The following is a 25906-nucleotide window of genomic DNA, read 5'->3' on the forward strand; positions in this document are numbered from 1 at the left end:
TTTTTTGGACTACTTTTTGTGTTTGAATTCAGGGACCTGAAGCTGGCATCAAGCACTCCTTGGGCAGTGCTGTTACATGTAATGTAAAGCTCTGTCTACACTGTCCTAATAATGTGATTCAACTAAAACAAAAACAGAAAATGCTGGAAATACTCAGCAGGTCTGGCAACATTTGTGGAGAGAGAAACAGAATTAACATTTCAGTTTGGTAATTTGATGAAAGATCATTGACCTGAAACACTGGGCTGAATTTTCAATCACCTGTGGGGGTGAGTTCGGATGTGGGCAGGCCCACGATTTCATGCAATCTGAAGTATCATTGACACCTCAGTGACGCAATTAGATTTTCAAAGGGAGAGCAGGAGGAGTGACCCGCACACCTCCAATTAGTTGCTTGTTGAACTTGTTGCAGAGTTCATTGTGAGTATGGGTTTGCAATTTTCAAAAGGCAAGCATGGGGAACACAGAGGGTCTGGAACACACTTGAGTATAGCTGTCGGAAACACAGCAGGGAGTCAATAGTGCTCATCACGGCAGTTTGAAATAGTTGTATTAAAGGGGAGAGTGAAGTTCAGGTGCCCATACAGTGGAACAGAGTTGCCATTATTAGAGCTGAGAGGCTTGAGTTTGTGAGAAAGAGTTTGTAAGGAAGAGTGTGCTTGGACTCTTGAGAGGAGCTTGAGGATGCTCGCATCTGTGGCCACCTCTAGGCATGCCTGCTTGGTCTGGCTCACTGGAGCTCTTCCTTCAGGTGCAGGGAAGAGTACAGCTCCCCTGTCCACCACTGCCTCGATCAGTGTGTTAAGGGATCAGAAAAATGCAGCTGCACAAACCACCACTGGCCCTCTGCTCTCCCAAGGCAATGGTGAGCACAGTCATGGCTGCAGTTTGTCTTTTAAATTACCCCTTCATGCTTAGCTCCTGATTTCTGCCTGTGTCCAACACCCCTAATTGGTGCCAAACTCAGCTCCAGGCCAATTAATAGCTGGCACTTGGACCACTGAGATGAATCACTGACACTGTGCAGGGTTGGGACCTGTAAATGATTTAGGCATTGGGTGTTCGACCCCAGAACCAAAGTTCACCCTCTTCCTATCTCCATAGAGGCTACCAAACTCGCTGAGTATTTGCAGAATTTTCTATTTGCATTTCAGGTTTCCAGCATCCATAGTAGTTTGCTTTTGTAATGTGATTCAGCAACTGGTATCAGAGCAGCACTGGTGTGACATTAGGAACAGAACTAGGCTTTTCAGCCTCTCAAGCCTGCTTCGCCATTCAATTAAATCATGGCTGATCTGCATCTCATTTCCATTTAGCAGTTCTTTACTCCATATCCCTTAATACCCCTATCTCAGCCTTGATACTTTCGCATTTTTGGAAGGAGTTCCAGATTTCTACTATCCTTCTGCGGAAAAGTTCTTCCTAAATGCAAATCGATCAGAACATCCTTCAATCTACTATTATCAAGGGAACACAAACAAGTTTATGCAAGCCAGCCCAATAACTTAACCTTTTCACCCAAGTTTCTTAATAATGTGAACATGGAAAATTACCCAGGTTTGTCCTGTCCACAGAAACAGAACAAATCCAATCCGGCCATCAGCCTTCTCTCAATCATCAGCAAAGTGATGGAAGGTGTCGTCGATAGTGCTATCAAGCGGCACTTATATGGCAATAATCTGCTCACTGAAGCTCAGTTTGGGTTTCACCAGGGCCACTGGGCTCCTGACCTCATTACAGCCTTCATCCAAACATGGACAAAAAAGCTGAACAAAAGAGGTGAGGTAAGAGTGACTGCCTTTGCCATCAAATTGGCGCTTGACTGAATTGGCATCAAGGAGCCCTGTCAAAATTGAAGTTAATGGGAATTGGGAGAAAACGCTCCACTGGTTGGAGTCATACCTAGCACAAAGGAAGATGGTAGTGGTTACTGGAGGCCAATCTTCTCAGTCCAAGGACATTGCTGCAGGAGTTCCTCAGTCTTTGGCCCAACGATCTTCAGCTGCTTCATCAATGACCTTCCTTCTAGCATAAGATCAGAGGTGGGGACGTTCGCTGACAATTACACAATGGTCAGTACCATTTGGAACTCCTCAGATACTGAAGTAGTCCATGCCAATATGCAGCAAGACCTGGACAACATTCAGGCTTGGGCTGGAAATGGCAAGTAACATTTGCACCACAAAAGTGCCAGGCAATGACCATCTCCAACAAGAGAGAATTTAACCATCTCCCCTTGCCATTCAATAGCATTACCATCCCCCGTGGTCAATATCCTGGGTGTTAACATTGACCAGAAACTTAACTGGACCAGCCAAATAAAAAGGTTCAGAGGCAGGAGGCAAATGGTCATAGTCAATTAGCATTTTTGTTATTATAACGTGGTTTCTAGGAGGGTTGGGTGGGGGTAAGAGGGTCCACAGGGCTCAGTACTAGGAACTGTGCTTTTTGTGGTATAGATCAATGATTTTGACTTAGATGTAGGGAGCATGATTTAAAAATTTGCAATGTAAAAATTGGTTGTGCGGTTGCTAATGAAGAAGAAAGCTGTGTTACAATTATGAGATTTATAAGCTTATTATGTCTTCGACAACATCTTTAAATTTAGGGTAAATGAAGGGGCTCACACAACCTGTTCTGAAGTTTGTCTGACAGTAAGCCTGAGTGGTTTGATTGTTAGAGATCAAAGGAAGGCTTAGAAAAAAAAACTGCAGATGCTGGAAATCCAAAACAAAAACAGAATTACCTGGAAAAACTCAGCAGGTTTGGCAGCATCGGCGGAGAAGAAAGGAGTTGACGTTTCGAGTCCTCATGAACCTTCCACAGAACTGAAAAAGGAAGGCTTAGACTGTTTTACTGGGAAGAAGTTGCTAGGTATTTACATATGGAGACAATGGTAGCAGTCTCTGAGTCCACAATGTGTAGACTCTGAGTCTCCCCAAGTCCCAGAAAGGCATTGAAGGTATTGGGTTGTAATCAATTGTGCTGTAAACTGTCCATTTAATACTAAGATGAAAGAAACTTGGGGTCAAGAATAGCTAGTCAACATTTCTACCTGGATGCATATGTGTTGCATGTTGCCATGGGGAAGAGGATAGAGGATGCCATCATAGGCCTCCTTACAAATCAATGAATATTACAGCCAAACAGCAGTTCTGTATGGTCAACAGAGACAAAAGGTTGATTGGATTTGCAAGCTATCACAGCCAGATGCGGGAGAGGGATGATCTCTGGACTCATCCTGCAGTGGGGGGGGAAGATGAATCATTGGACCAGGCTTTACGGCTGGTGGTGGATTTAAAGAACTCTCTGAAAATTGAGGAAAGCGCCTGGAGACCGTCATTCAAAGTATTACTTGGTGACATGGTGATACCGGAACAGCATCAAAAGCTGGGAGCAGATGTGGACTATTTGCTGTAAGGAGCGTAATTCCGTGGAGGGTATGTGTGTGTGATAAGTATAAAATGGGAATGTTCCTCTCTGTAGTTTAATTTATAAGTTGCCTACAAAAAGAAAATAGTGTTTAGTAATTAGTGCTTTTAGCCATTTGTCACAATAAAAGTTTTAAAATGTGAAATCTCGTCACGTCATTCTTTCAGCAATCAACTGGAAGTGCAAATCTTGTTTTAAAAAAGTTATCAGTCTCTATGGAGATCATAACAGCTGTAAACTGCAAGAAGATATCGATGGACTTATTAGGTAAGCAGAAAAGTAGGAAATGGAGTTCAAGCCAGTTAAGTGTGAGGTAATGAATTTGGGAGAGAAAACAAGACTACTAATTAAATGGTAGCATAATTACAATATAATAATTATTTTTTATATCATTTTCTATTCCCCTCAGTTGACCGGTCCATGGCCAAGGGTCATAGATTTGGTGTAAAAGTAGGCTGTTTAGAGGGGATTGGAGGGGAAATCTTTTCACCCAGAGGGTGGTGGGGGTCTGAAACTCACTGACTGAAATGACAGTAGAGGCAAAAACCCTCATAACATTTAAAAAGTACTTGGATATGCATTGAAGTGCCATAATCTATAAGGCAATGGAATTGGAAATTAGGATTAGGCAGGATAGCCACTTGTCAGCTGGAGTGAACACATGGCCTCATTCTGTTCTTTAAATTTCTATAATTCTATCGTTCTGCCCTGGCTGAGATCAGCTAACCTTCCAACAATGCTCATCCCCACCCTAGGCAATGCTTTAATACAGCAGTTTTATATCAGTAAATATCTATACTACAGTTTTACAGCAATCATGCGCGATGACTGGATTCAACACTGCTTGGTTTCTTGTGTGGATGACCAAAGGTTGCTGTTAGCAAGCAGGAGTTGAAGAAATGAGGCAGAATGAATGAATTATGTCATTTAATGATTTGTGACACAAATCATCAACCACTAAGTCACAGAGAGACACAGATGCAGAGATACAAACAAAGAGATACTAGTCAAGAGACACACATAAACAAACATATATACCCATAGGTAAAGGAGGATGCAGACACAGACAGTTAAGAGGCACAGACACGTAAGGCCTTATTTTAACACTATGTAAGTGAATGGATTTTGAATGAGTCAAAATTGGGCCACAGATTCAGACAAATAAAAGATATAGAAAAAGAGACACAGGTAGAGAAGCACCTAGACAGATATACAGACACAAAACACATAGGCGCAGCCAGGTAAAGAGATGTGACGATATCCAGATGAGAAAAAGGAATTATTGGGTGGTATTTAATGCTGGCGATGAAGGTCTTGCTCACCATTTGGAGGCCCCACGTCACCTCCTTTAGGGAAGCCCATCAGGCACTTAGGTGGACAGCAGCAGGCCTTCCCTGGATCAAGGACCCCAGAAGACAAAGGTCCCACTGCCTAAGAGCAGCCAGCCAATCAGAGGCCAGCAGCTCTGCTTTGCAGGCAGCACCAATGGAACCAGTGGCAGCAGCTGGCATCATATCTTGGGAGAGGCCCAGGACCACCAGGGGGCCCAGGCTACAGGTGATGAGGGTGGGATGGGGTAGGGCTTGCATTGAGAAGTATCGGCAGCAATGATGGAGGTGGCTCACAGTGGGCCACCCCGAATTCTTAGCGCATCTCCTGTTGCTGGTTCAATATCAGTGGTGACATGATGAGGCCCTTAAGTGAGCATCCCATCACAGACTTAATCAGGACAGAGGTGGGAATATGTTGGCGTCCCCATCCACCACCCTCCCACCTGATTAAAAGCCCCCTGCTCCAAACTCGCCTCACGGGAGGGCTTTAAATTCCGCCTATAGAAACAAACAGGAGACAAAACACAGAGACAGAGAATCAGAGATAGAGACACTGAGACACAAATGAGAGATTCACAGAGAGTACATGGCATCACTTTCATGGGAATTTAGATCTCTTACCCCTACAAGGCATCAGCAGACGTTTCTTCATGGTGCCTGGAAATGACAGAAAAGAAATGATTAATTACACGTTCACACATCATTCCCAGTAATAGTACCTTCAGAGGCAAGGACTTCTCAACAGTTAACAGTGACACGGTTTAGCAAATTCACAACACAATAATAAAATAGAAGATTTATCACAGTGAAAGACGACTTCTTATCTGTTTCCACATTTGATTTCTGTTTTTCTTTTGCCACAAAATGTGGCCAGACTATCACATGAGAGGGTCAAGTCTAATAAAGTGACTGGGCCATTACCTAGAAATTCTCATCTTGTTTTCCAAATCCTCCATGGACACATCCCTCACTACTTCCATAATCACCTCCAGCCCTGCATTCCTCCAAGCTTTCCCCATTTCTGGCCTCCTGCACATTCACCATTTTCAATGCTCCAGTATCATGCCTTAAGCTGCCAAGGACCTAAATTTTGGAATTTCCTATCCAAACCTTTCTGCTTTTGTCCTCCTTTAAGATGCCCCTTAAAATCTCCCGATTCGATCAAGCTGTTGCTCATCTGTCCCAATATCTCTCTGTGTTTTGTGTCAAATTTTGCTTGATAATGCTCCTGTGGAACACCTTAGGGCATAAAATGCATTACATAAGACAGCTTGTTGAAAGGTTAAGTCTGGTAAATGGGACATTACTGAAAGGTTCATAGAAACATAGGAACACAAGTAGGCCATTCAGCCCCTCAAGCTTCTGCTGCCATTTAATTAGATCATGGCTGCTCTACATCTTATCTCCATCTACCTGTCTTACTTCCATTCCCCTTAATATCATTGCTGGATCACTCTTTAATTTTCTATACTAAGTATTTAGATATAGAATCAAGCCTATGCAACTTCATAAATTAAGCCTTTTAAACATATTGCAATTTCTTCCTTTTATGTCCAAATGTTCTATTTTCAAACAAAATTCATGCCTGCTACATTTTGCTGATGGAGCATTGATACTCCACGGATTCCAAGCACAATTAATGAGCTTAGTACAGCCAGCAGCCCTCCAGTGGTCATTCATCAATCCAGGTGGTGAGTTATGGTTGGATAGTCAACCTTAGGAGTAATGTATCACAAAGGTGCAGCTCGAGACTGAATGCAGCAAGACAGTCCTTAACTTTGGGATTTTGGTAATTAGGGGAATTTTAAGGGTTGATCTCTTTCATAAAATCTAGTCAAGTTTGCATTTAGCATTCTATTTAACTGTAACAGTAAATTATAGTTTCTTTCAGTGATACACCAGCTCACTGCTAGAGGCAGCTGCAGTTAGTTAATTAGGTAGCTTGCTAGCCAACAGTGGCTGATTCAGCTCACTGGAATTTGAGCTAGTATAAACATAGGAGGTTTTGCAGAAGTATCAAGTCGGTCAAATGAACGTGCACCTTGACCCTGAGTACAGCGAGATTGAGTGCATAACTCTGGGATTTTGGTAAGTGAGGGAATTCAATGCAGTGAGGGAGAGGGTGCTGTTCTGGCCTGTTAAAATGAATAAACTCCATTTTACTAATGGAGTTGTCCAAGGGAGGGAGCTGGAGGTAGTGAGACCCAAAACGTGAATTAACGTGGAGGAATTAATTAGGTGAGACGGTAGGCTTCCTAAACAGGGGCAGTGGTTTAGACTGGTTCTAGGGAGATGTAAATATTATAGTAATTTTATAGTGTAACTAGTTAAACTCCACAGCATAACTACGGATAATCAGTGATATTTCTAAACTTAAAAACTAAATAAAGACAAAAAACTGCAGATGCTGGAAATCCAAAACAAAAACAGAATTACCTGGAAAAACTAGGCACTTTACAGCCTTCCGGACTGAATATTGAATTCAACAACTTTAGATCTTGAACTCCCTCCTCCATCCCCGCCCCCTTTCTGTTTCTTCCCCCTTCCTTTTGTTTTTTCCAATAATTTATATAGATTTTTCTTTTCCCACCTATTTCCATTATTTTTAAATCTTTTATGCCCCGCTAGTCTTTCCACCCCACCCCCACTAGAGCTGTACCTTGAGTGCCCTACCATCCATTCTAAATTAGCACATTCGTTTAGATAATATCACTACCTTCAACACCTCTATGTTCTTTTGTTCTTTTGTCTGTGACATCTTTTGATTATCTGCTCCTATCACTGCTTGCTTGTCCCTACAACCACACCACCCCCCCCAACTTCTTTCCCCTCACCCCACCTTAAACCAGCTTATATTTCACCCCTCTCCTTATATTCGCTCAGTTCTGTTGAAGGGTCATGAGGACTCGAAACGTCAACTCTTTTCTTCTCCGCCGATGCTGCCAGACCTGCTGAGATTTTCCAGGTAATTCTGTTCTTGTTTTAAAAACTAAATAGTTCAATAAAACACAAGATTAATGGCAGGGCAAGTGATGTGTTTTAGCTGTAGCATGTGGGGGCTGGTGAATACCTGTGCAATCCAAGGCAACATATCTGCAATAAGTGCCTGCAGCTTGAGGAACTTCGGCTCAGAGTCGATGAGCTGGAGTTTGATCTTTGGACACTGCAATGCATCAGGGAGGGGGAAGTTACCTCAACACTTTGTTTCAGGAGGCAGTCATACCCCTTAAATTAGGCACTTTAGATTTGGTCTGTGGGCAGAGACAGCAGGATCTGACTGTAAGTCGGGCAGATAGCGGGATCCAGAAGGTAGCACTAGAGGAACCTCTGTCCTTGCAATTGTCCAATAGGTTCAATGTTTTTGCAATTTGTGTGGACGAGAGCAGGGACTATAGGAAGAATGAGCAAACTGAACATAGCACCTGGTGGAGGGGGCCATTAAAGTGGGAGAAAGGAAGAAAGGAATGTAGTTTTAATAGGGAACAGTATAGTTAGGGGGATAGATACTGTTGTCTGCAGCTGAAAGCTTGAGTGCAGAAGGCTGTGTTGCCTGTCTTGTGCCAGGGTTAAGGGCATCTCCTCTGATTTGGAAAGGAAGTTAGAGTGGGAAGGAAAGGATCAGTTGTCGTCGCCAACATGGGTACCAATGACATAGGTAGGACTAGGAAAGAGGTTCTGCTGAGGAAGTATGAGCAGGTAGGGGCTAAATTAAAAACTAGAAGTACAAATTAGATCAGCGCAAAATGGGATTATTACCTGAGCCACAAGCTAATTGGCATGGGTCAATAAGATCAAAGAATTGAATGTGTGGCTCAAAGACTGATGTGGAAGAAATGGGTTTCAATTCATGGGGCACTAGCACCAGTACTGGGGAAAGAGGGAACTGTACCGTTGGGGCCGCCTTCACCTGAACCATACTGGGGCCAATGTCCTGGTGAATTGTATCACTACAGCTGTAGAGAGGGATTTAAACCGAATAGTGGGGCGAGAGTTCACATGATGAGAGATTTGGAAAGTTAAAGAAAAAGAACAAGGCAATAGTGCAGGGTAGCCATGTGGGTAACCAGAAAGAGTGTGACAGGAAGGGACAACACACAAACATAAGAATGCATCAACAAATAAGGTTAGATTAGGGGAAAATGATAAAAAGACAGAATTCAAGACCCTTTATCTGAATGCACACAACATTCATAAACAAGATGGATGTATTGATAGCCCAAACAGCAATAAGTGAATATATGATAGCCAATATTGAGATGTGGTTGCAAAGTGACCACTGCTGTGACCTGAATATTCAAGAGTATTTGACATTTTGAAGGGCACAAAGAAAGAAAAAGGAGATGGGGTAGCTCTGCTATACAGGATGAGATCAGTACAACATTCAGAAATTATCTTGGTTCAGAAGGTCAAGAAATAGAATCAGTTTGGGTGGAGTTAGTGTGAGAATGGATGTTATTTTAAAAGATATTTTGGGGAATAGTGTGTTATTCTGTAAAGAAGGCTGGGTGTCTGTGTCTGTGTGTGATTTAATTAAGCTGGACAGAGTTGATAGGAGTCAGGTCTTTCTGGGGTTTTGGAAACATGAAAAGGATAGAGGTGTAAAGTTTGAAGTACAAGTAAATAGGTGAGATCTAACATTTGCATTTTTAAATATGTTGAGAGTTTGTTTGAATATCAAAGTGGAGTCAGAGGTGACAAGAACATATTTGCATCTTGCAGGAGTTCATAGGTAAACAAATAGTGGGGATATGTTATTTTATTGACTCAAAAGCAAAGACAAGATGGAAATGTGAAAAATCTTATATTTGGAAGGGTTTGAGTTTCAAAGGGATGTAAGAACAATGGAAATGAGATGAAAGGGTAAAAAGGTATATTAGAGTTATAGCTGCATAGCTGGAGAGAGGGTTTGGGATAGCTAGATAGCTGTTAAGCTGGCGATAGCTGGAGCTGTTTGAGCTGTTGATAAGTCTTGGGCTGGAGCAAGCGGTTTTATTCTGAAGTGGGTTCCATAGCAGAGTGTAAGAGAGGAAAGGTCATGTGGTACACCTTTATTGAAGCTACAGCAGTTTGCCTTGTGTCATATTACTGGATTTCATATTAGACATCTATAAGGGAATGTTGCCTGGAAGGAATTTACTTGTGGGTTTGACTAACTAAAGAGTATTGGGGGAATGTTTTGTAGGACTAACCTTAATTGTGTAACTGTAATCTTGTTTGCTTAAGTTTTCTTTTCTTTCTTGTTAATAAAACTTTTACTTTTAATCTTTGAAAACCCAAAAGTGTTACTGGATCTCTTCCTGCTGAGATCGGTATGTGGTCTTCTCGTTATCAGAATACAAAAAAACGGTTGTGGCCCGGAATCCAAGTTTCCTTCCGGGATTTGGTTTGCACAGCAATAAACACCGGCTGTGGTCATAACAACAGAAAACAGCAAAGAGAGGAAGTCACTGGTGGGAATAGTTTATAGCCGCCCCCCGCACCCCCCCTCAACAGTGATAACCCTGTAGGACAGAGCAAAAACCAAGAAAAAATGGGGGCTTGTAAGAAAGGTACTGCAATTATCATGGGCAATCTTAATCTTCATATAGATTGGACAAATCAAATTGGTAAAAGTAGCCTGGAGAATAGAACAATAGAAAAGTTATGGCACACAAAGAGGCCATTCAGCCCATCGTGTCTGCGTCAGCCAAAAAAAGTGAAAAAAGAAACTAGCTGCACATTGTTAATCCCACTTTCCAGCACCTGGTCCGTAGCCTTACATGTTACAGCACTTTAGGTGCTGATTCAGGTACCTTTTAAATGAGTTGAGCTTTTCAGCCACAACCACCAATTTAGGCAATGAATTCCAGACACCCAACAACTTCTGGGTGAAAAAGTTTTTCCTCATCTCCCCTCTAATCCTTCCACCAATCACCTTAAATCTATGCCCCTTGGTAATTGACCCCTCAGCTGGGGAAACAGGCATTTCCTGTCTACCCTATCTAGGTCCCTCATAATTTTGTACACCTCAGTTAGGTCACCCTTTGGCCTCCTCTGTTCTAAGGAAAACAACCCGAGCCTATCCAATCTCCTCATAGCTGCAATTTTCCAGCTCTGGCAACACTCTAGAATATCTTCTCTGTACTCCCTCTAGAGCAATTATGTCCTTCCTGTAATGCAGTGACTAGAACCAAACACAAAATTCCAGCTGTGGTCTAACCAGTGTTTTATACATTTCCATCATTAAATCCCTGCTTTTGTTTTCAATACCTCACCCAATAAAGGAAAACATTCTGTATGCTTTCCTTACCACCTTATCCACCCGTCCTGCTACCTTCAAGGACCTGTGGACATGCATTCCAAGGTCTCTCACTTCCTCAACCACTCTCAATATCCTCCAGTTTATTGAGTATTCCCTTGCTTTGTTTGCCCTTCCCAAATGCATTACCTCATACTTTTCCATATTGAATTCCACTTGTCCGCCCATTCAACAAACCAATTGATATCTTTCTGGAGGCAACAACTACTCTCGTCACTATGAGTTCATAGAGTGTATTCCAGACAGTTTCTTAGAACAATACTTTCTGGAACCAAATAGGCAGCAGGATATTTTAGACTTGGTAATGTACAATGGGACAGGATTAATTAATGACCTCATAGTATAATAACGGTGATGATAATATGATAGAATTTCACATTCAGTTTGAGGGTGAGAAATGTGGGTCTGAAATTAGTTTGTTAAACTTAAATAAAGGCAATTACAAGGCAGAGTTGGCCAAAGTGGAATGGGAAATAGGCTAAATGGTTAGATGTTAGAGGAGATATTTCATAACCCTCAGCAAAAATATATTTCATTGAGAAAGAAAGACGGTGAGAAGGATGCACTCTCCGTGGCTAGCTAAGGAAGTTAAGAATGGTATCAAATTAAAAGAAAAGACATACAATGCAGTAAAGACTGGTGGTGGGCCAGAAGATTGAGAAAATTTTAGAAACCAGCAAAGGCTGACTAGAGTGACATAATACAGGGAAAATTGAATATGAGAGAATATTTGCATGAAAACAGACAGTAAAAGCTTATACAAGTATATAAATAGGAAAAGAGTTGCTAAAATGTGCATTGGTTCCTCAAAGGGTAACGTTGGGGAATTAGTAATGTGAAACAAGGAAATGGTATAGACTTTGAATACCTATGTTATATCTGTCTTCACAGTGGAAGAGATAAAAAGCATCCCAAGAAAAGTAAAAAATCAAGGGGTAAAAGGGAGAGAGGAACTTAAAACAATCATGATCACTAGAGAAAAGAAGGTCCCAGGAAAATTAATGGGCCTAAAGGCTGACAAATCCCCTGGCCCCAATGGCCTACACGCTATGGTCTTAAAAAGTGGCTACATTGATTGCAATCTTCCAAAATTCCCTAGATTCTGGAAAGGTCCCAGCAGATTGGAAAACTGCAAATGTAACACCTCTATTCAAGAAAGGAGGGGGAAACAAAGCAGGAAATTATAGGCCAGCCAGTCCAACTGGTGAAATGCTAAAGTTCTTTATTAAGGAGGTAATAGCAGGACATTTAGAAAATCATACCATTTTGTTGGGTTGTCGCTACCCATGGTGTGTACTACCTATACACCATTAAGCAGTCTTGTGGAAGTTACCAAGAAGTCTTTATTAACATTACTGAACTATGAACATATTTACAGTAGAGGGTACAGGTATGGAGAGGATTCCATGTCATGTCCTTACATGCTGCTACCTAGTTCTACACTGCTAACTTAAGCTCTAGGTCAGGTGTCTTACATCACCGATGGGCAGCACTTTAGTCAGTCCCAGGTTAACCCTTAATATACCAATTTTTCTACTAAACCTCCCTACCAGTCTTTATCCCCTGGATATAGACTGACAATAGTTAGATAGTTTGATCCAAGTCTTGTGTTGTTATAAAGCTCATGTATTTAACATCGGTGTTGCAATTATAGCTACTCTAACTCTAAGCTACTTCATGATTAACATTAGAACATTAACAGCATGTATTAACAGAGTTCATACAACCCAATCTACACCCTTCAAGTCATTGAAATCAGGGTTCGAGGTGGTTTGGAGGTCTCGTACATTGCCACGTCTCATCTGCTGTCTGATCGGGAGAGTGATAGCATTTAGGGGGTAATGATCTTGGTGGTGGATCGATGGTTGGAACCAGGTGCAGGCATAGCTTCATGCCCTTTTCCCATTGGCAAGTATTGCACCACGCCTGGTCAGTCAGGTTATTGAGGCGGTGGTTTGATAGTGGTCACTTCTTTCTGGGTGCATAGGAGTGGTATCCGTCCGCTATCGGTTGTGTCCCTTCTCTTTCTGCCTTTTCTGGCGCCTGGAAGCTTTCTGGGTTGAGGGCGAGCCATCCTGTGAATGGAAGAAGAGTGTAGAGACAGTTCACCTTTGTTGAGTAGTATTTGTGTTAGGCTGCTACCTGGTTCAGTGGGCCAGTGAGGTTTCATCACACTGGCTGGTAGTTGCTGGGGCCGTGTAGGTAGTCATCTCAACCGACTAAACCGTGTTCACTAGTGGAGGCAGAGGCTCTTCTGGAAGTCGTTCTGGCTCAGGCATCACCTACACTGCGGTGTTGTAGTAACCTCCTGCGCTATGGATTGGCCTGGCCCTTGGTTGTGTTTGGGGAACTGAAAAGGAAAAGAACAGATCTGTTCCATGAACGGGGAAGAGAGGTTATAAACAAAGTCAATGTTGGGTTGCTGCTTTGTAGTTGGGCTTTCGGGAGGATGAGTTTCTGGCTGAGGGGACCGTGGTTGTTTTCACATCTTCTGCCGGTTGAAGCAGGTCGAGAGCTATGCGGGCATCTCTACTGAGGAGTGAAAAGGGCTGATTTCACATGACTGTACATAACTTGTGATCTGTTCGTCGCCATATCTTAATGGCACTTGAATTATTCAAATGACCAGGAGTTGGGCTCCTCCTGCACCACAGAATGGCGTGTCCGTAGTTTGGACCCAGCAGCCTTGGAGCCATAGTTCTTCATCCGACAAGGACGGTCACTCCAGTACCGGAATCAAACTTGAAATTGGTTAGATGGCCATTTACTGAGATGTCAGTGTTCCAGAAGGAGGAGCTGCATCATTTGATGTCGCCCAGGAAGAAGAGCTGTGTGTCGTTTGGGTTGGTGGCCAGCTCGCAGATTGTCTGCGTCGTGCGGAGGGCGCAACTGGCATATCTTGATAAACTGCCCGTTTGTGACAGTGGAAGCATTTAACAGCACTGGCCTTCCTGTGGGTGCGTTTTACCCTGCAGCGCTGGCACAGTCGTTCAGCAGGGTGGTTGGGGATTTGCTTACCCTGGTCTCTGTGCTTCTGTGGCCAGATGTTGGTGGATCAACGTATGGCTTCTGCCCCATGAGGTGCCCTCACCTCTAAGAATGGCCTGATGTCGGTCTCACAGCTCGAACAGCCTAACCAGCTGGACAGCCTTGTCGAGAGTGAGGTTTCTTCACTTGGAGAAGGTCAGGGGGCAAATCGGCCGCAACACCCACATGATTCTGTCTCGGATGATTTCAGATTTGTATTTGTATTCTTCTGCCATGGGTAAAGGTCATTGATAAAGCAATCAACAGGCTCCCAGGCTGCTGGACGCTCCTGTTAAATTTGACACATTCCAAGATCTTGTTGGAGCGCAGGTTGAAAAAGAGGTCAAAAAATTTTAAGATATCAAAATTGGCAGATAATTCATCTATGGCTTGTCTGGCAATATACTGCCTGCAATCAGCCCCATTGAATAAAGTAATGTGCTAACTTGTTCCACCACCGGCTTCTTATTTAATCCTGCGGCTGCGGTATATCTGAGGAATCTTTTCCTCCAATAACTCCAATTGTGAGATTGGTCAGGGCCAAAGATAAGGCACACTGGAGGTGACAATGAAGAAAAGTGACCCATGGCTGAAAACATTTGAAGTGTGGGTGTCCCTTTACGAGATTGGAGGATTTCAAAATGGTGCCACCAGTATTGCTGAGGAGAGGATTTCCATGTGCGTCAACTTTTGGCACAACTTTTAAAATGGAAGTGGTGGGCCGGGAGGAGGAGGAAGCTGCAAAATGGCTGTGGGTCGGGTCCCAACTGCGGGTCAGTTGAATGGCGTCGACCTGCTGCAGGTCAGGTTTGGATCAAGAGAGCAGAAGTCTAGTTGGCTGTGAGGTCAAAAATTTGCAAGGCACTCGGGCTTTCGGGGGTTTCTGCATGTTAGGTGGTTTTTTCTCTTTTGTTCTTTTGTAGTGCTCCAGACTCAGAGGGCCACGCGGAGAGGCGCCCCAGCACTGATCTCTGTGGCACTTCACTAGTTACAGTTTGCCAACCTGATAATGACCCATTTATCCCGACGCTGTTTCTTGCTCATTCAGCAAACCTCCAATCATGCTAATATATCAGCCTTAACACCACGAGTTCTTACCTTGTGCAGTAACTTTTTATGTGGCATCTTATCGAATGCCTTCTGGAAATCCAAATACATTACATATACTGGTTCCCCTTTAAGATTCCCCTTCCTATTTAAGACAGAGATGAGGAGAAATTTCTTCTCTCAAAGGATCGTTAATCTTTGGAATTCTCTTTGGAGAATTCTGCCTTGATGGCAAGGGCAGTCACTCTCACCTCACCTCTGGCGCTCAGCTCATTTGTCCATTATTTGGACCAAGGCTCTAATGGGGTCAGGAGCTGAGTGGCCCTGACAGAACCCAAACTGAGTATCAATGAGTAAGTGCCACATGATAGCACTGTTGATGATATCTTCCGTTATTTTGCTGATGATCGAGAGTAGACTGATGGGGTGGTAATTAGCCAGGTTGGATTTGTCCTGCTTTTTTGTGGACAGAGCATACCTGGGCAGTTCTCCACATTGATGGGTCGACACCAGTGTACTGTACTGGCACAGCTTGGCTAGGGGCCGCCTAGTTCTGGAGCACAAGTCTTCCATACTGTCAGAACGTTGTCAGGGCTCATAGTCTTTACAGTATCCAGTGCCTTCAGTGGTTTCTTGATATTACATGGAGTGAATCGTATTGGCTGAGACTGACATCTCTGATGCTGGGGACCTCCAGAGGAGCCCGAGATAGATCATACACTCAGCACTTCAAGCTGCAAATGCTTCAGCATTATCTTTTGAACTGATGTGCTGGCCTCTGCCATCATTGAGCATGGGGATATTTGTGGAGGCTCCTCCTCCTGTTGGTGGTTCAATTGTACACCACCTTTCATGACTGGATGTGGCAGGACTGCAGAGCTTAGATCTGATTGTTGGTTATGAGATCACTTAGCTCTGTCTACTGATACTGCTTCTCTTATTTGGAATTCAAGTAGTCCTGTGTTGTAGCTTCACCAGGTTGACACATCATTTTTAGGTATGCCTGGTGCTGCTCCTGGCATGCCCTCCTGTATTCTTCATTGAATCAGAGTTGATCCCCTGCTTTAATGGTAATGATAGAGAGGGGAATATGCCAGGCCACGAGGTTACAGATTGTGGTCGAGTACAATTCTGGTGCAGCTGATGGCCCACAGTGCCTCATGGATGCCCAGTTTTGAACTGCTAGATCTGTTTTCAATCTATCCCATTTAGCACGGATGGTAATGCATCCTCAATGCGAAGACCGGACTTTGTCCCCACAAGGACTGGTCACTCCTACTAATACTATCATGGATAGATGCATCTGCAACAGGTAGATTGGTAAGGATGAGGTTTTTCCCTCTTGTTGGTTCTCTCACCACCTGCTGCAGACCCAGTCTGGCAGCCATGTCCTTTAGGACTCAGTCAGCTTGGTTAGTAGTGGTGCTACCAAGCCACTCTTGGTGGTGGACATTGAAGTCACCCACCCAGAGTACATTCTGTGCCCTCAATGCTTCCTCGAAGTGGTATTCAACATGGAGGAGCACTGATTCATTAGGTGAGGGGAGCTGGTAGGTGGTAATCAGCAGGAGGTTTCCTTGCCCATGTTTGACCCGATGCCATGAGATTTCATGGGGTCTGGAGTCAATGTTGAGGACCCCCAGGGAACTCCCTCCTGATGTTTACCACTGTGCCGACACCTCTGCTGGGTCTGTCTTGCCAGTGAGACAGGATGTGCTTAGGGATGGTGATGGTGGTGTCTGGGTAGTTGCCAGTAAGTTAGATTTGGTAAGTATGAATATGTCAGGCCATTGCTTGACTAGTCTGTACGACAACTCTCTCAACTTTGACACAAGCCCCCAAATATTAGTAAGGCGGACTTTGCAGTTGTTTCGGTGCCTAGATCCATGCTGTGTGATCTGTCTGGATTCTTCCCCTTTTGTAGGTTTTGTAGTGGTTTGATACAGCTTAGTGGCTTGCTAGGCCATTTCAGAGGGCATTTAAGAGTCAACCACATTGCTATAGATTTGGAGTCACATATAGGCCAGACCAGTTATGGACAGCAGATTTCCTTCCCTAAAGGACATTCATGAACCAGATGGGTTTTTATGACAATCGACAATGGCTTCACCATCACTGCCATTACTGAGTTTAGCTTTTAATTCCAGATTTTATTAATTGAACTTAAATTCCACCAGCTGCCATGGAGGAGCTACTCTGCCAGCACCACCATGTGTATGTGTGCGCGGGTGCATGTGTGGATTCTGAGCACGCACAAGATTGGCTCAGCTGGGATGCAGTCCACAAATGAACAGCCTAGCAACACTCATTGCTGGCTTTATCCAGGTGGGAAGGTGAGAGGTTGGGCGAGGTCTCTTACGGCTGCCTGTTTGAACTGTACAGATAAAAAAGGAAAAAACTGCTGAAAAGCAAAAATTGAGCTAAAACTTCTATAAATACACAATGGATTAACATCTTGCTTATAGATCCCTTTTCAGAACAGGTTCTGAAGAAGGATCTGTGAGAAAAACGAATCACGATACTGAAGAGGTTAAAAACCAGCTTAATTCATAGAGATATCATTGCAGTTTGCTCAACACAATGTTGGGATGATAGCTCAGTTCATTGTAGGCAGTTTGTTTAAAGGGAGGAACTGAGCCTCCCAATTCAAATACAAACATGCTGTGAGATTTGTAGAGACATATGTCTTTTTTGTAGGTTTTTGAAAGGAATAGCTATACAAATTAATGAAACTCTGGCTAATATTTCAGAGGAATTTATTGGACCGCAATTTTCAAAATCAACAACGTTATCCAGTCCCTTTAAGGTAAATGTGAAAAAAGAAGAATTATGTAAGATAACCATAACAGAGTTTTCATGTATTATTTTCCACTGTATGAGGAGCGAATGAACTTTAAAATGACCAAGAATATGTGATACATTCTGCTATTATTTGTTGTTTTCATAAATTTGTTTGGCAGTTCAAGCTTCCAATAAGGTCAAGTTTTAATGTTATTCTGTTGCTTTCGGGGCAAGGAGCATTGATCAGAGGTACAGAATAGACATGGTAGCTAAAAGAGTCTAATGAAGGTTTTCTGTTCATTACCCTGAACAATATCATATTCTGGCCAGACATCAGGACAAATGAGGGTTAACCTATGAAAATAGTCGGAAGCATGGAAGTCATACAGCTCAAGTAAAAAAGGTTAAAGACAACAATAAATCTAACCTATCCTTTTCTCTTTACAGACCTGCTGTGCATTTCCAGCAGGTCTCTTTTCATATCTGTGGAACTCCATTCCAGCATGAGTCAGAACTTTGAGAGAAGGGGGAAAAGAATAAATCAGGTCTCAGTGAATAATTATGAAGTAGCAACCACATTAACAAAGTAACATATATTTATCTGAACATACATGCCCCAAACAACTAGGAATTGCATTCTCCCATCTGAAACACTAACCATCTATGCCATTGTGTTGTTCGTAACTGCGCTTGCCCAGGATGGTTGGAGAGCTGTGATTTAAGATGGGCATCAGCTTGGCAGGTGTCACATTGCTGATGTGCAAACTGGCATTTGGACGGTCTTGTTTCGGGCATGGATGAGCCTCTGTGAACAAAGTCATGGAGGTTAACATTCAGATGTAGAAAGGACCAGCATTTATACAGTGCGTTTCACAACCTCAGGATATTTTGAGATGTTTAACAGCCAATGAAATATTTTTGAAATGCAGTCACTGTTGTTTACAAGAACCTGGTGCAAATACATCATTGTTTCCTGATGGTGCTGACTTTTGTTAAGGTTCACGTACATGCAGTGCACTGCAAGCAAGGCCATTCTTCAATCTGAGACCAGCTAAGTGTGCTGTCAAATTGTGTCAGGTCTGATCCTTCTCTCAAACAACATCCAGAAATGTAAGCCTTCTAGCTTGGGTTGCTGGATGGTGATCAGGACCAGACATATTGGTCGACATGTTTGTGGAACTTCAATGACTGCAACCACAGATTACATCATAAGTAGAGTGGGATGTTGAGAATTTGACAAGAGTGGGAATTCAATGCAGAAGGGAAGTAAGCTGTTCCTTTTCACCTTTAATGTGCGGTGGTTCATGTAAGCTTGAGGCTGTAAGTATTTAAAATTTTGCTCAATGTTTTAGCACTTGGTGCAACTTAGTGTGTAAGAAAAAATTAAGACAAACAAATGTAACTCTAAATATATATAAATTATGATATAACAGCAAGTCATTTGTCTGGAGTGCAGTATGAGAGAGTTTATGGAGAGAGAGACTGTTCCGAGTGAGCACATCTGCAGTGGAGTCTCCACCTCCAATCTCTCCAACTCAGTCATTGGGCTACAATATGAGTTGGAGATATTCTCATACAAAGGGGAGGTAGAGCAACAATGTTCCTTCTAACTTCTGTTTGCTGTGTACAATTGGCTTGTTGCATTGTATGGTTCTTTTAAGATTGACACGAAGTTGCATATATATGCATCTTAGCTATGATAGCCATTATAGATAATTGCAAAGTGGCCATGGATGGGTCCTGAATATTTAAGGGTATTTGACATTTCAGAAGGACTGGAAGAAAGGAAAAAGATAGCTCTGTTAATAAAGGGTTAGGGTTAGGAGATTGGTAGTGAGAAATGATCTTGGTTTGGAGAATCAGGATGTAGAATCGGTGCAGATAAGAAACTACAAAGAAAATAAGTCACATAGTGGGAGTAGTTTTTATGCCCCCCAAAAGTAGCTACAGTGTATGACAGAGTATAAATCAAGAAATAATGGGGGCTTGGAAGAAAGGTAGGACAATAATTGTGGGTGATTTTGATCTTCATGTAGGTTGGGTGAAACAAATTGGCAAGGTAACCTCAAGGATAAGTTTATGGTGTGTATGCATTATAGTTTCTTAGAACAGTATGTTCTGGGATCAACCAGGGGACAGACTATTTTAGACCTAGTAATGTGTGATGGGACATGGCCTCGTAGCAAAGGATCATCTGAGTAGGAGTGATCATAACATGATAGGATTTCACATTCATTTGAGGGTGAGATATGGGTCTGAGACTAGTGTCTTATACTTAAATAATGGCAATTATAAGGGTATGAAGACAGAATTGACCAAAGTGGACTGGGAAAATAAATTAAAAGGCAAGACAACAGAGAAGCAGTGGCAGATATTTAGGGAGATATTTCATAACTCTCAACAAAGATATATTGCATTGAGAAAGAAGGATCCTACGAGGAGGATGCGCCATCCATGGCTAACTAAAGAAGTTAATAATAGTATCAAATTGAAAGAAAAAGCATAAAATAATGCAAAGATTAGTGGTAGGTCAGAAGATTGGATAGATTTTAGAAACCAGCAAAAAGTGACTAAAAAATTATAAAGAGGGAGAAATTGGAGTACGAGAGGAAACTAGCAAGAAATATAAAAACAGAGGGTAAAAACTTCTACAAGTATATAAAATGGAAGAGATTGGTTAAAGTGAGCATTGGTCCCTTAACGCATGAGAATGGAGAATTAATAATGGGAAATAAGGAAATGGCAGAGACTTTGGACAAGTATTTTGTATCTGTATTCAGAGTCGAAGACACAAAAAGCATCCCAAGAGTAGAAATGTAGGGAGCAATAGGGAAGAAGGAACTTAAAACAAGAATGATCATTAAAGAAAAGCTTCTAGGAAAACTAATGGACCTAAAGGCTGACAAGTCCCCTGGACTGAATGACCTACGCCCTAAAGTTTTAAAAGAAGTGGCTGCAGAGATAGCAGATGCATTGGCTGCAATCTTCCAAAATTCCCTAGATTCTGGTAAGGTCCCAGTGGATTGGAAAACCACAAATATAACACAGCAATTCAAGAAAGAAGGGAGACAGAAAGCAGAAAGTAGGCCAGTTTGTCGAGCATCTGTCATTGGGAAATTGCTAGAATTCATTATTAAGGAGGTAGTTGTAGGGCACTTAGAAAGTCATAATACAATCAGGCAGAGTCGACATGGTTTTGTGAAAGGGAAATCATGTTTGACAAATATATTAGAGTTTTTTGAGGATATAACAAGCAGCTTAAATAAAGGGGAACCAGTATATATAATGTATTTGGATTTCCAGAAGGCATTCGATAAGATGCCACATAAAAAGTTACCGCACAAGGTAAGAACTCATGGTGTTAAGGTATTAGCATGGATAGAGGTTTGCTGAATGGACAAGAAGCAGAATCGGGATAAATGGATCATTATCAGGTTGGCAAACTGTAACTAGTTAGTGCCAAAGAGATCAGTGCTGGGGCTTCAACTAGTTATGATCTATATTAATGACTTGGATGAAGGGACTGGCTCTACTATAGCCAAATTTGCTCATGATAGAAAGATAGGTAGAAAAACAAGCTTTGAGGAGGATACAAAGAGACCACAAAGGGATATAGACAGGTTAAGTGAGTGGGCAAAAATTTGGCAGGTGGAGTATATAATGTGAGAAAATATAAGGAAGAATAGAAAAATAGAATATTTTTTAAACGGAGAGGGACTGCAAAAATGGTACAGTACAGAGGGGTCTGGGTGTCTTTGTACATGAATCACAATAAAGTAATTAGGAAGACAAATGGAATGATGGCCTTTACTGCAAGGGAGATAGAGTATAAAAGGAATATTTAAGGTGGGATTCTTGGAAGCATTGGAAGCAGTTCATAGAAGGTTCACTTGGTTAACTCCTGTGATGGAGGAGTTGTTTTATGAGGAAAGTTTGAGCAGGTTGGGACTATATTCATTGAAATTTAGAAAATGAGAGGTGATCGTACTGAAACATACAAGATTCTGAGGGGGCTTGACAGAGCAGATGCTGAGAGGATGTTTCCCCTCATGGGGGAATCTAGAACTGGGGGCACACTTTCAAAATAAGGGGACTCCAAATTAAGACAGAGATGAGGAGGAATTTCTTCTCTCAGAGAGTTGTTAGTCTTGGGAATTCTCTTCCTCAGTGAGCAGTGGAGATTGGGTCATTGAATATATTCAAGGCTGAGTTAAACAGATTTTTGATCAACAAGAGGTCAAGGGTTATGGGGTATAGGCAGGAAAGTGAAGTTAAGGCCACCATCAGATCAACCATGATTTTATTGAATGGTGGCATGGGCTTGATGGGCAAACTGGACTATTCCTGCTCCTATTTCTTATGACCTTATTAAAGGGAACATTGTTGGTGCACAGCTTGTTTGTCCCCTGCGATGCACATTCCCAGTTGCTGCGCGGCCACAGCAGGTAGTTTTCCCTGGAGCTTTTAGAAAGGTGCAGAATCAGAATGGAGTTGATGTGACCAATAATGTACAGAGTAAGGGGAACCCAAATGAGATGGAGAACAAGGATGAATAGAAACTGATTCTATCCAACCATCAATGTATTTGCTGCCTATGAGGATCAGGGAAAAGACTGCTGGAAGGGCAGCCAAACTGCTGACCATGGCACCTTGGAGCAGAAGGATACTAAAGGGACAGAAGTGTAATGTAGTAGTTGTAGGGGATTTAATAATTAGGGGGGCAGACAGCATCATTTGTAAGCAGGATCCAGAGTTCCACATGGTAGGCTGCTGAACTGGCGTTAGGGCGAGGAGCATATCAAACGGCTTGAAAGGATATATATATATACGGAGAATCAGAGGAAGAATCCAGTTGTTGTGGTCCATGTTGGTGCAACCATATAGGAAAGGGTTGTCAAGAAATACTGTTGAGAGAGCACCAGGAGCTAGGAACTAAATTAAAGAATTGGATCCGAAGGCTTATAATCCCTGGGATATTATGCAAGGCACACACAAATGGTAAAAGGAAAACTGTAAGATGTAAAGTGATTAAATCAGAAGAGAGAGATAAAAAACATTTGTGCAAATCATTACAGCAAAGGACAGGTTAGGATATGTTGCCCAAATGGGCATTCTTTATTCAAACACACGGAGTGTAAGGAACAAACTGAATGAATTGCAGGTGCAAATTCAACCAGCAACTTAATTCATGGTATCATTAAAGTCAGGACCAGGAACTCAATATGCCAGATTTTAAGATCTACAGGGAGGTTATGGAAATTGGTAAAGGTGAAGGAGTAGCATTAATGATTAAAAATGAAATTATTTCAACAATAAGAGAGCATATAACAAGAGGTAAGCAAGAAGTGGAGACTTTATGGGTAGAATTAAGAAACAAAAAAGGATTTAAGACTAGCAGGACTTGTGTATGAGCCTCCTGATAGTAGCCAATATATTGATGAGCAAGCATATAACAAAGACAGAGTGGTTTTAATGGGTATTTTAACTTTCATTTAGATTTGGATAAGCAGACTTGCACATGTCAGAAAGGTAGTGAGTTTCTTAAGTGTGTGCTGAATAGTTCTCTGCAGCATTATGTCCTAGAGCCAACAAGGAGACAGACCATATTAGACTTAGTAATGAGTAATGAGTCAGATTCAATCAACAGCTTGATGGTGTGTGGAAATTTAGCTAATAGCGATCAGAACATGGTTGAGTTCAATTTTGTGTTTCAAAGGGAGAAACATGAAACAACTACTAAGAATCTAGATCTAGATAAGGCTAACTTCAGAATGAGAGACTGTCCACAGTAAGCAAACCCGTTAATGGGTAAAATGACATAGGATCAGTGAGAGGTATTAAAAATGTGACACAGAACCAGTTTATACCCCAAAGGGACATGAGCTTGACATGCCAAAAGAAACTGCCATGGAGGAAAAAAGAGTTAAGGAGCAACATAAAATTAAAGAAAAAGCATGCAAGAATGAACAAAAAAGCACAGACCTGGCAAATGGGAAAAATACAAAGAACAACAGGTGACAAAATAGGTGTAAGAAAACAGATATACAAAACGGGGGTACAAGAAACCTGCAAGGGATACCAAAATCAATACAAAAATTATTTACAATTACATTAGGAAGAATAGGGTGCCCAGGAGCAATGTGGGCCCTTTGGAAACTAATAATAGTGATATTGTCTGTGAATATGAGGAAATATTGGACATACTGAATAATTATTTGTATCAGCACTTAAACTAGAACAGAACAGCATGCTTGACATCCTAAGGAAACTAATACTGAATCAGGGTACAAAATTAACATAAGCAAAATATCAGTAATGAAGAAAATAATGGTATTATAGAGTAACAATCCCCAGGACTGTACGTTTTCATTCCAGGGTTTTAAAGGAAGTTGGTGAGAACATTGTAGATGTCCTACCTATAGCCTTCCAAAGTTCCCTCAATTCAGGAATCATTTCTTTAGAATGGAAAATTGTGCCTGTCACTCCACTAGTTAAGAAAGGTGAGAAAGGGAAACCAAGGAATTTTAGGCCAGTTAGCCTAACATCTGTTGTCAGGAAATTACTAGAGTCTATAATCAAGAATAGAATAACTGAACTCCGTGAAAATTTTCAGCTGGATTTGTACGGAGTAGGTCATACCACCAAGCCTGCTTTTGAAGAGATGACTGAAGTAATGGACATGGAATGTCTATGGATGTTATTTATATGGGCTTCCAGAAAGCATTTGATAAAATCCCTCATAAGAGACTGTTAACCAAAGTTGAAGCTCTTAGAAATGAAGACAAATATTGACCTGGTTAGGAAATTGGCTGACTGGCAGGGAACAGAGAGTAGAGATAATGTGCAGTTACTCTTATTGGCAGGATGACATCTATAGAATATCTCAGGGCTATATACTGTCCAATAACCAACCCATCCAGTCATTAGTTTTCACGAAGAGTCCAAAGTAAAGGGTTGACAATTTTCTTATGTCTTGGAAGTTTGCCAGGATCTATGCTGGGGCCTCAACTGTTCACTATATTCATTAACTAGAAAACCACATATCCAACTTTACCGTAGACACAAACATAGGTGGCCTTGTAATCAGAATAGATAAAAGCATAAAATTACAAATACTTAATGAATGGTCAAACTGTGGATTTCAATATTAGCAAGTGTGAGGTCATTCACTTTGGACTTAAAAAGAATAGAACAGGTTACTTTACAAATTGCAAAAAGCTAGAAGCAGTAGAGGTCCAATGGACCTGGGGGTTTATATAGATTAATCATTAAAATGTCATGGAAAGTACGGAAAATAATCAAAAAAGCTAATAGAGTGCTGAACTGTATAACCAGAGGGCGCAAACACAAGGTGGTAGAAGTCATGCTACAGCTATACAAAGCCCCAGTATATTGGAATACTGAAAGCAATTCCGGGTACTACACCTTAGGAATGATATATTGATCTCCAAGGGTTAAATGATGAGAACAGAGTACACAAACTACAGTTGTTTTCCCTGCAATTTAGAAGGGTAAGGGTGATGTGATCAAGGTTTCCAGGTTGTTAAGGGAAACTGATAGAGTAGATAGAGAGAAACTGTTACAGCAGGTTAGGGAATCTAGGACTATGGGAAGTTAGCTGAAAAATTAGAGCCAGGTCTTTCAGGAGTAAAATTATAATACATTTCTACCATGCAAAGAGATAGAAGGTTAGAAGGCTCTTCAGCGAATGGCAGTTGGAGCTAGACCTATTTTTAATTTTAAACCTGAGATTGATAAATTTTTGTTAATCAAAAATATTAAGGGATATCCGGCAAAGGTGGGTATATGGAATTAGATCACAGATTAACCATGATCTTGAATGGCAAAAAACATGCTTAAAGGGTTAAATAGTAGAGTCCTGTTCCGATATTCCAATGATATTCCTCCCAGTCACCAAAAGCCCAGTCACTGAGGCCGATTATATTCGTGACGACTACTGTCCCAGTTGAGATCAACCAGCTCAACAGAC

The 25906-nt window shown here is 41.8% G+C and overlaps 1 protein-coding gene across 4 annotated transcripts in view; it reads right to left on the reverse strand.

Annotated features, from left to right (window-relative positions):
- LOC121292639 (metastasis-associated protein MTA1-like) overlaps positions 1–25906 on the reverse strand; it is a 145554-nt gene that overhangs the window by 20951 nt on the left and 98697 nt on the right. For 3 of the 4 annotated variants that reach the window (XM_041214876.1, XM_041214877.1, XM_041214875.1), the window contains 2 exons: positions 18575–18721; positions 5385–5420 (listed from right to left, as the gene is read on the reverse strand). In XM_041214876.1, the coding sequence (XP_041070810.1) occupies positions 5385–5420; positions 18575–18721 (183 nt within the window). Of the gene's footprint in view, positions 1–5384; positions 5421–18365; positions 18431–18574; positions 18722–25906 lie in introns of those variants that run through there. The other variant, XM_041214878.1, reaches the window with a different exon arrangement.

Source organism: Carcharodon carcharias, chromosome 20 (assembly GCF_017639515.1).
Source record: "Carcharodon carcharias isolate sCarCar2 chromosome 20, sCarCar2.pri, whole genome shotgun sequence".
NCBI lineage: Eukaryota > Metazoa > Chordata > Chondrichthyes > Lamniformes > Lamnidae > Carcharodon > Carcharodon carcharias.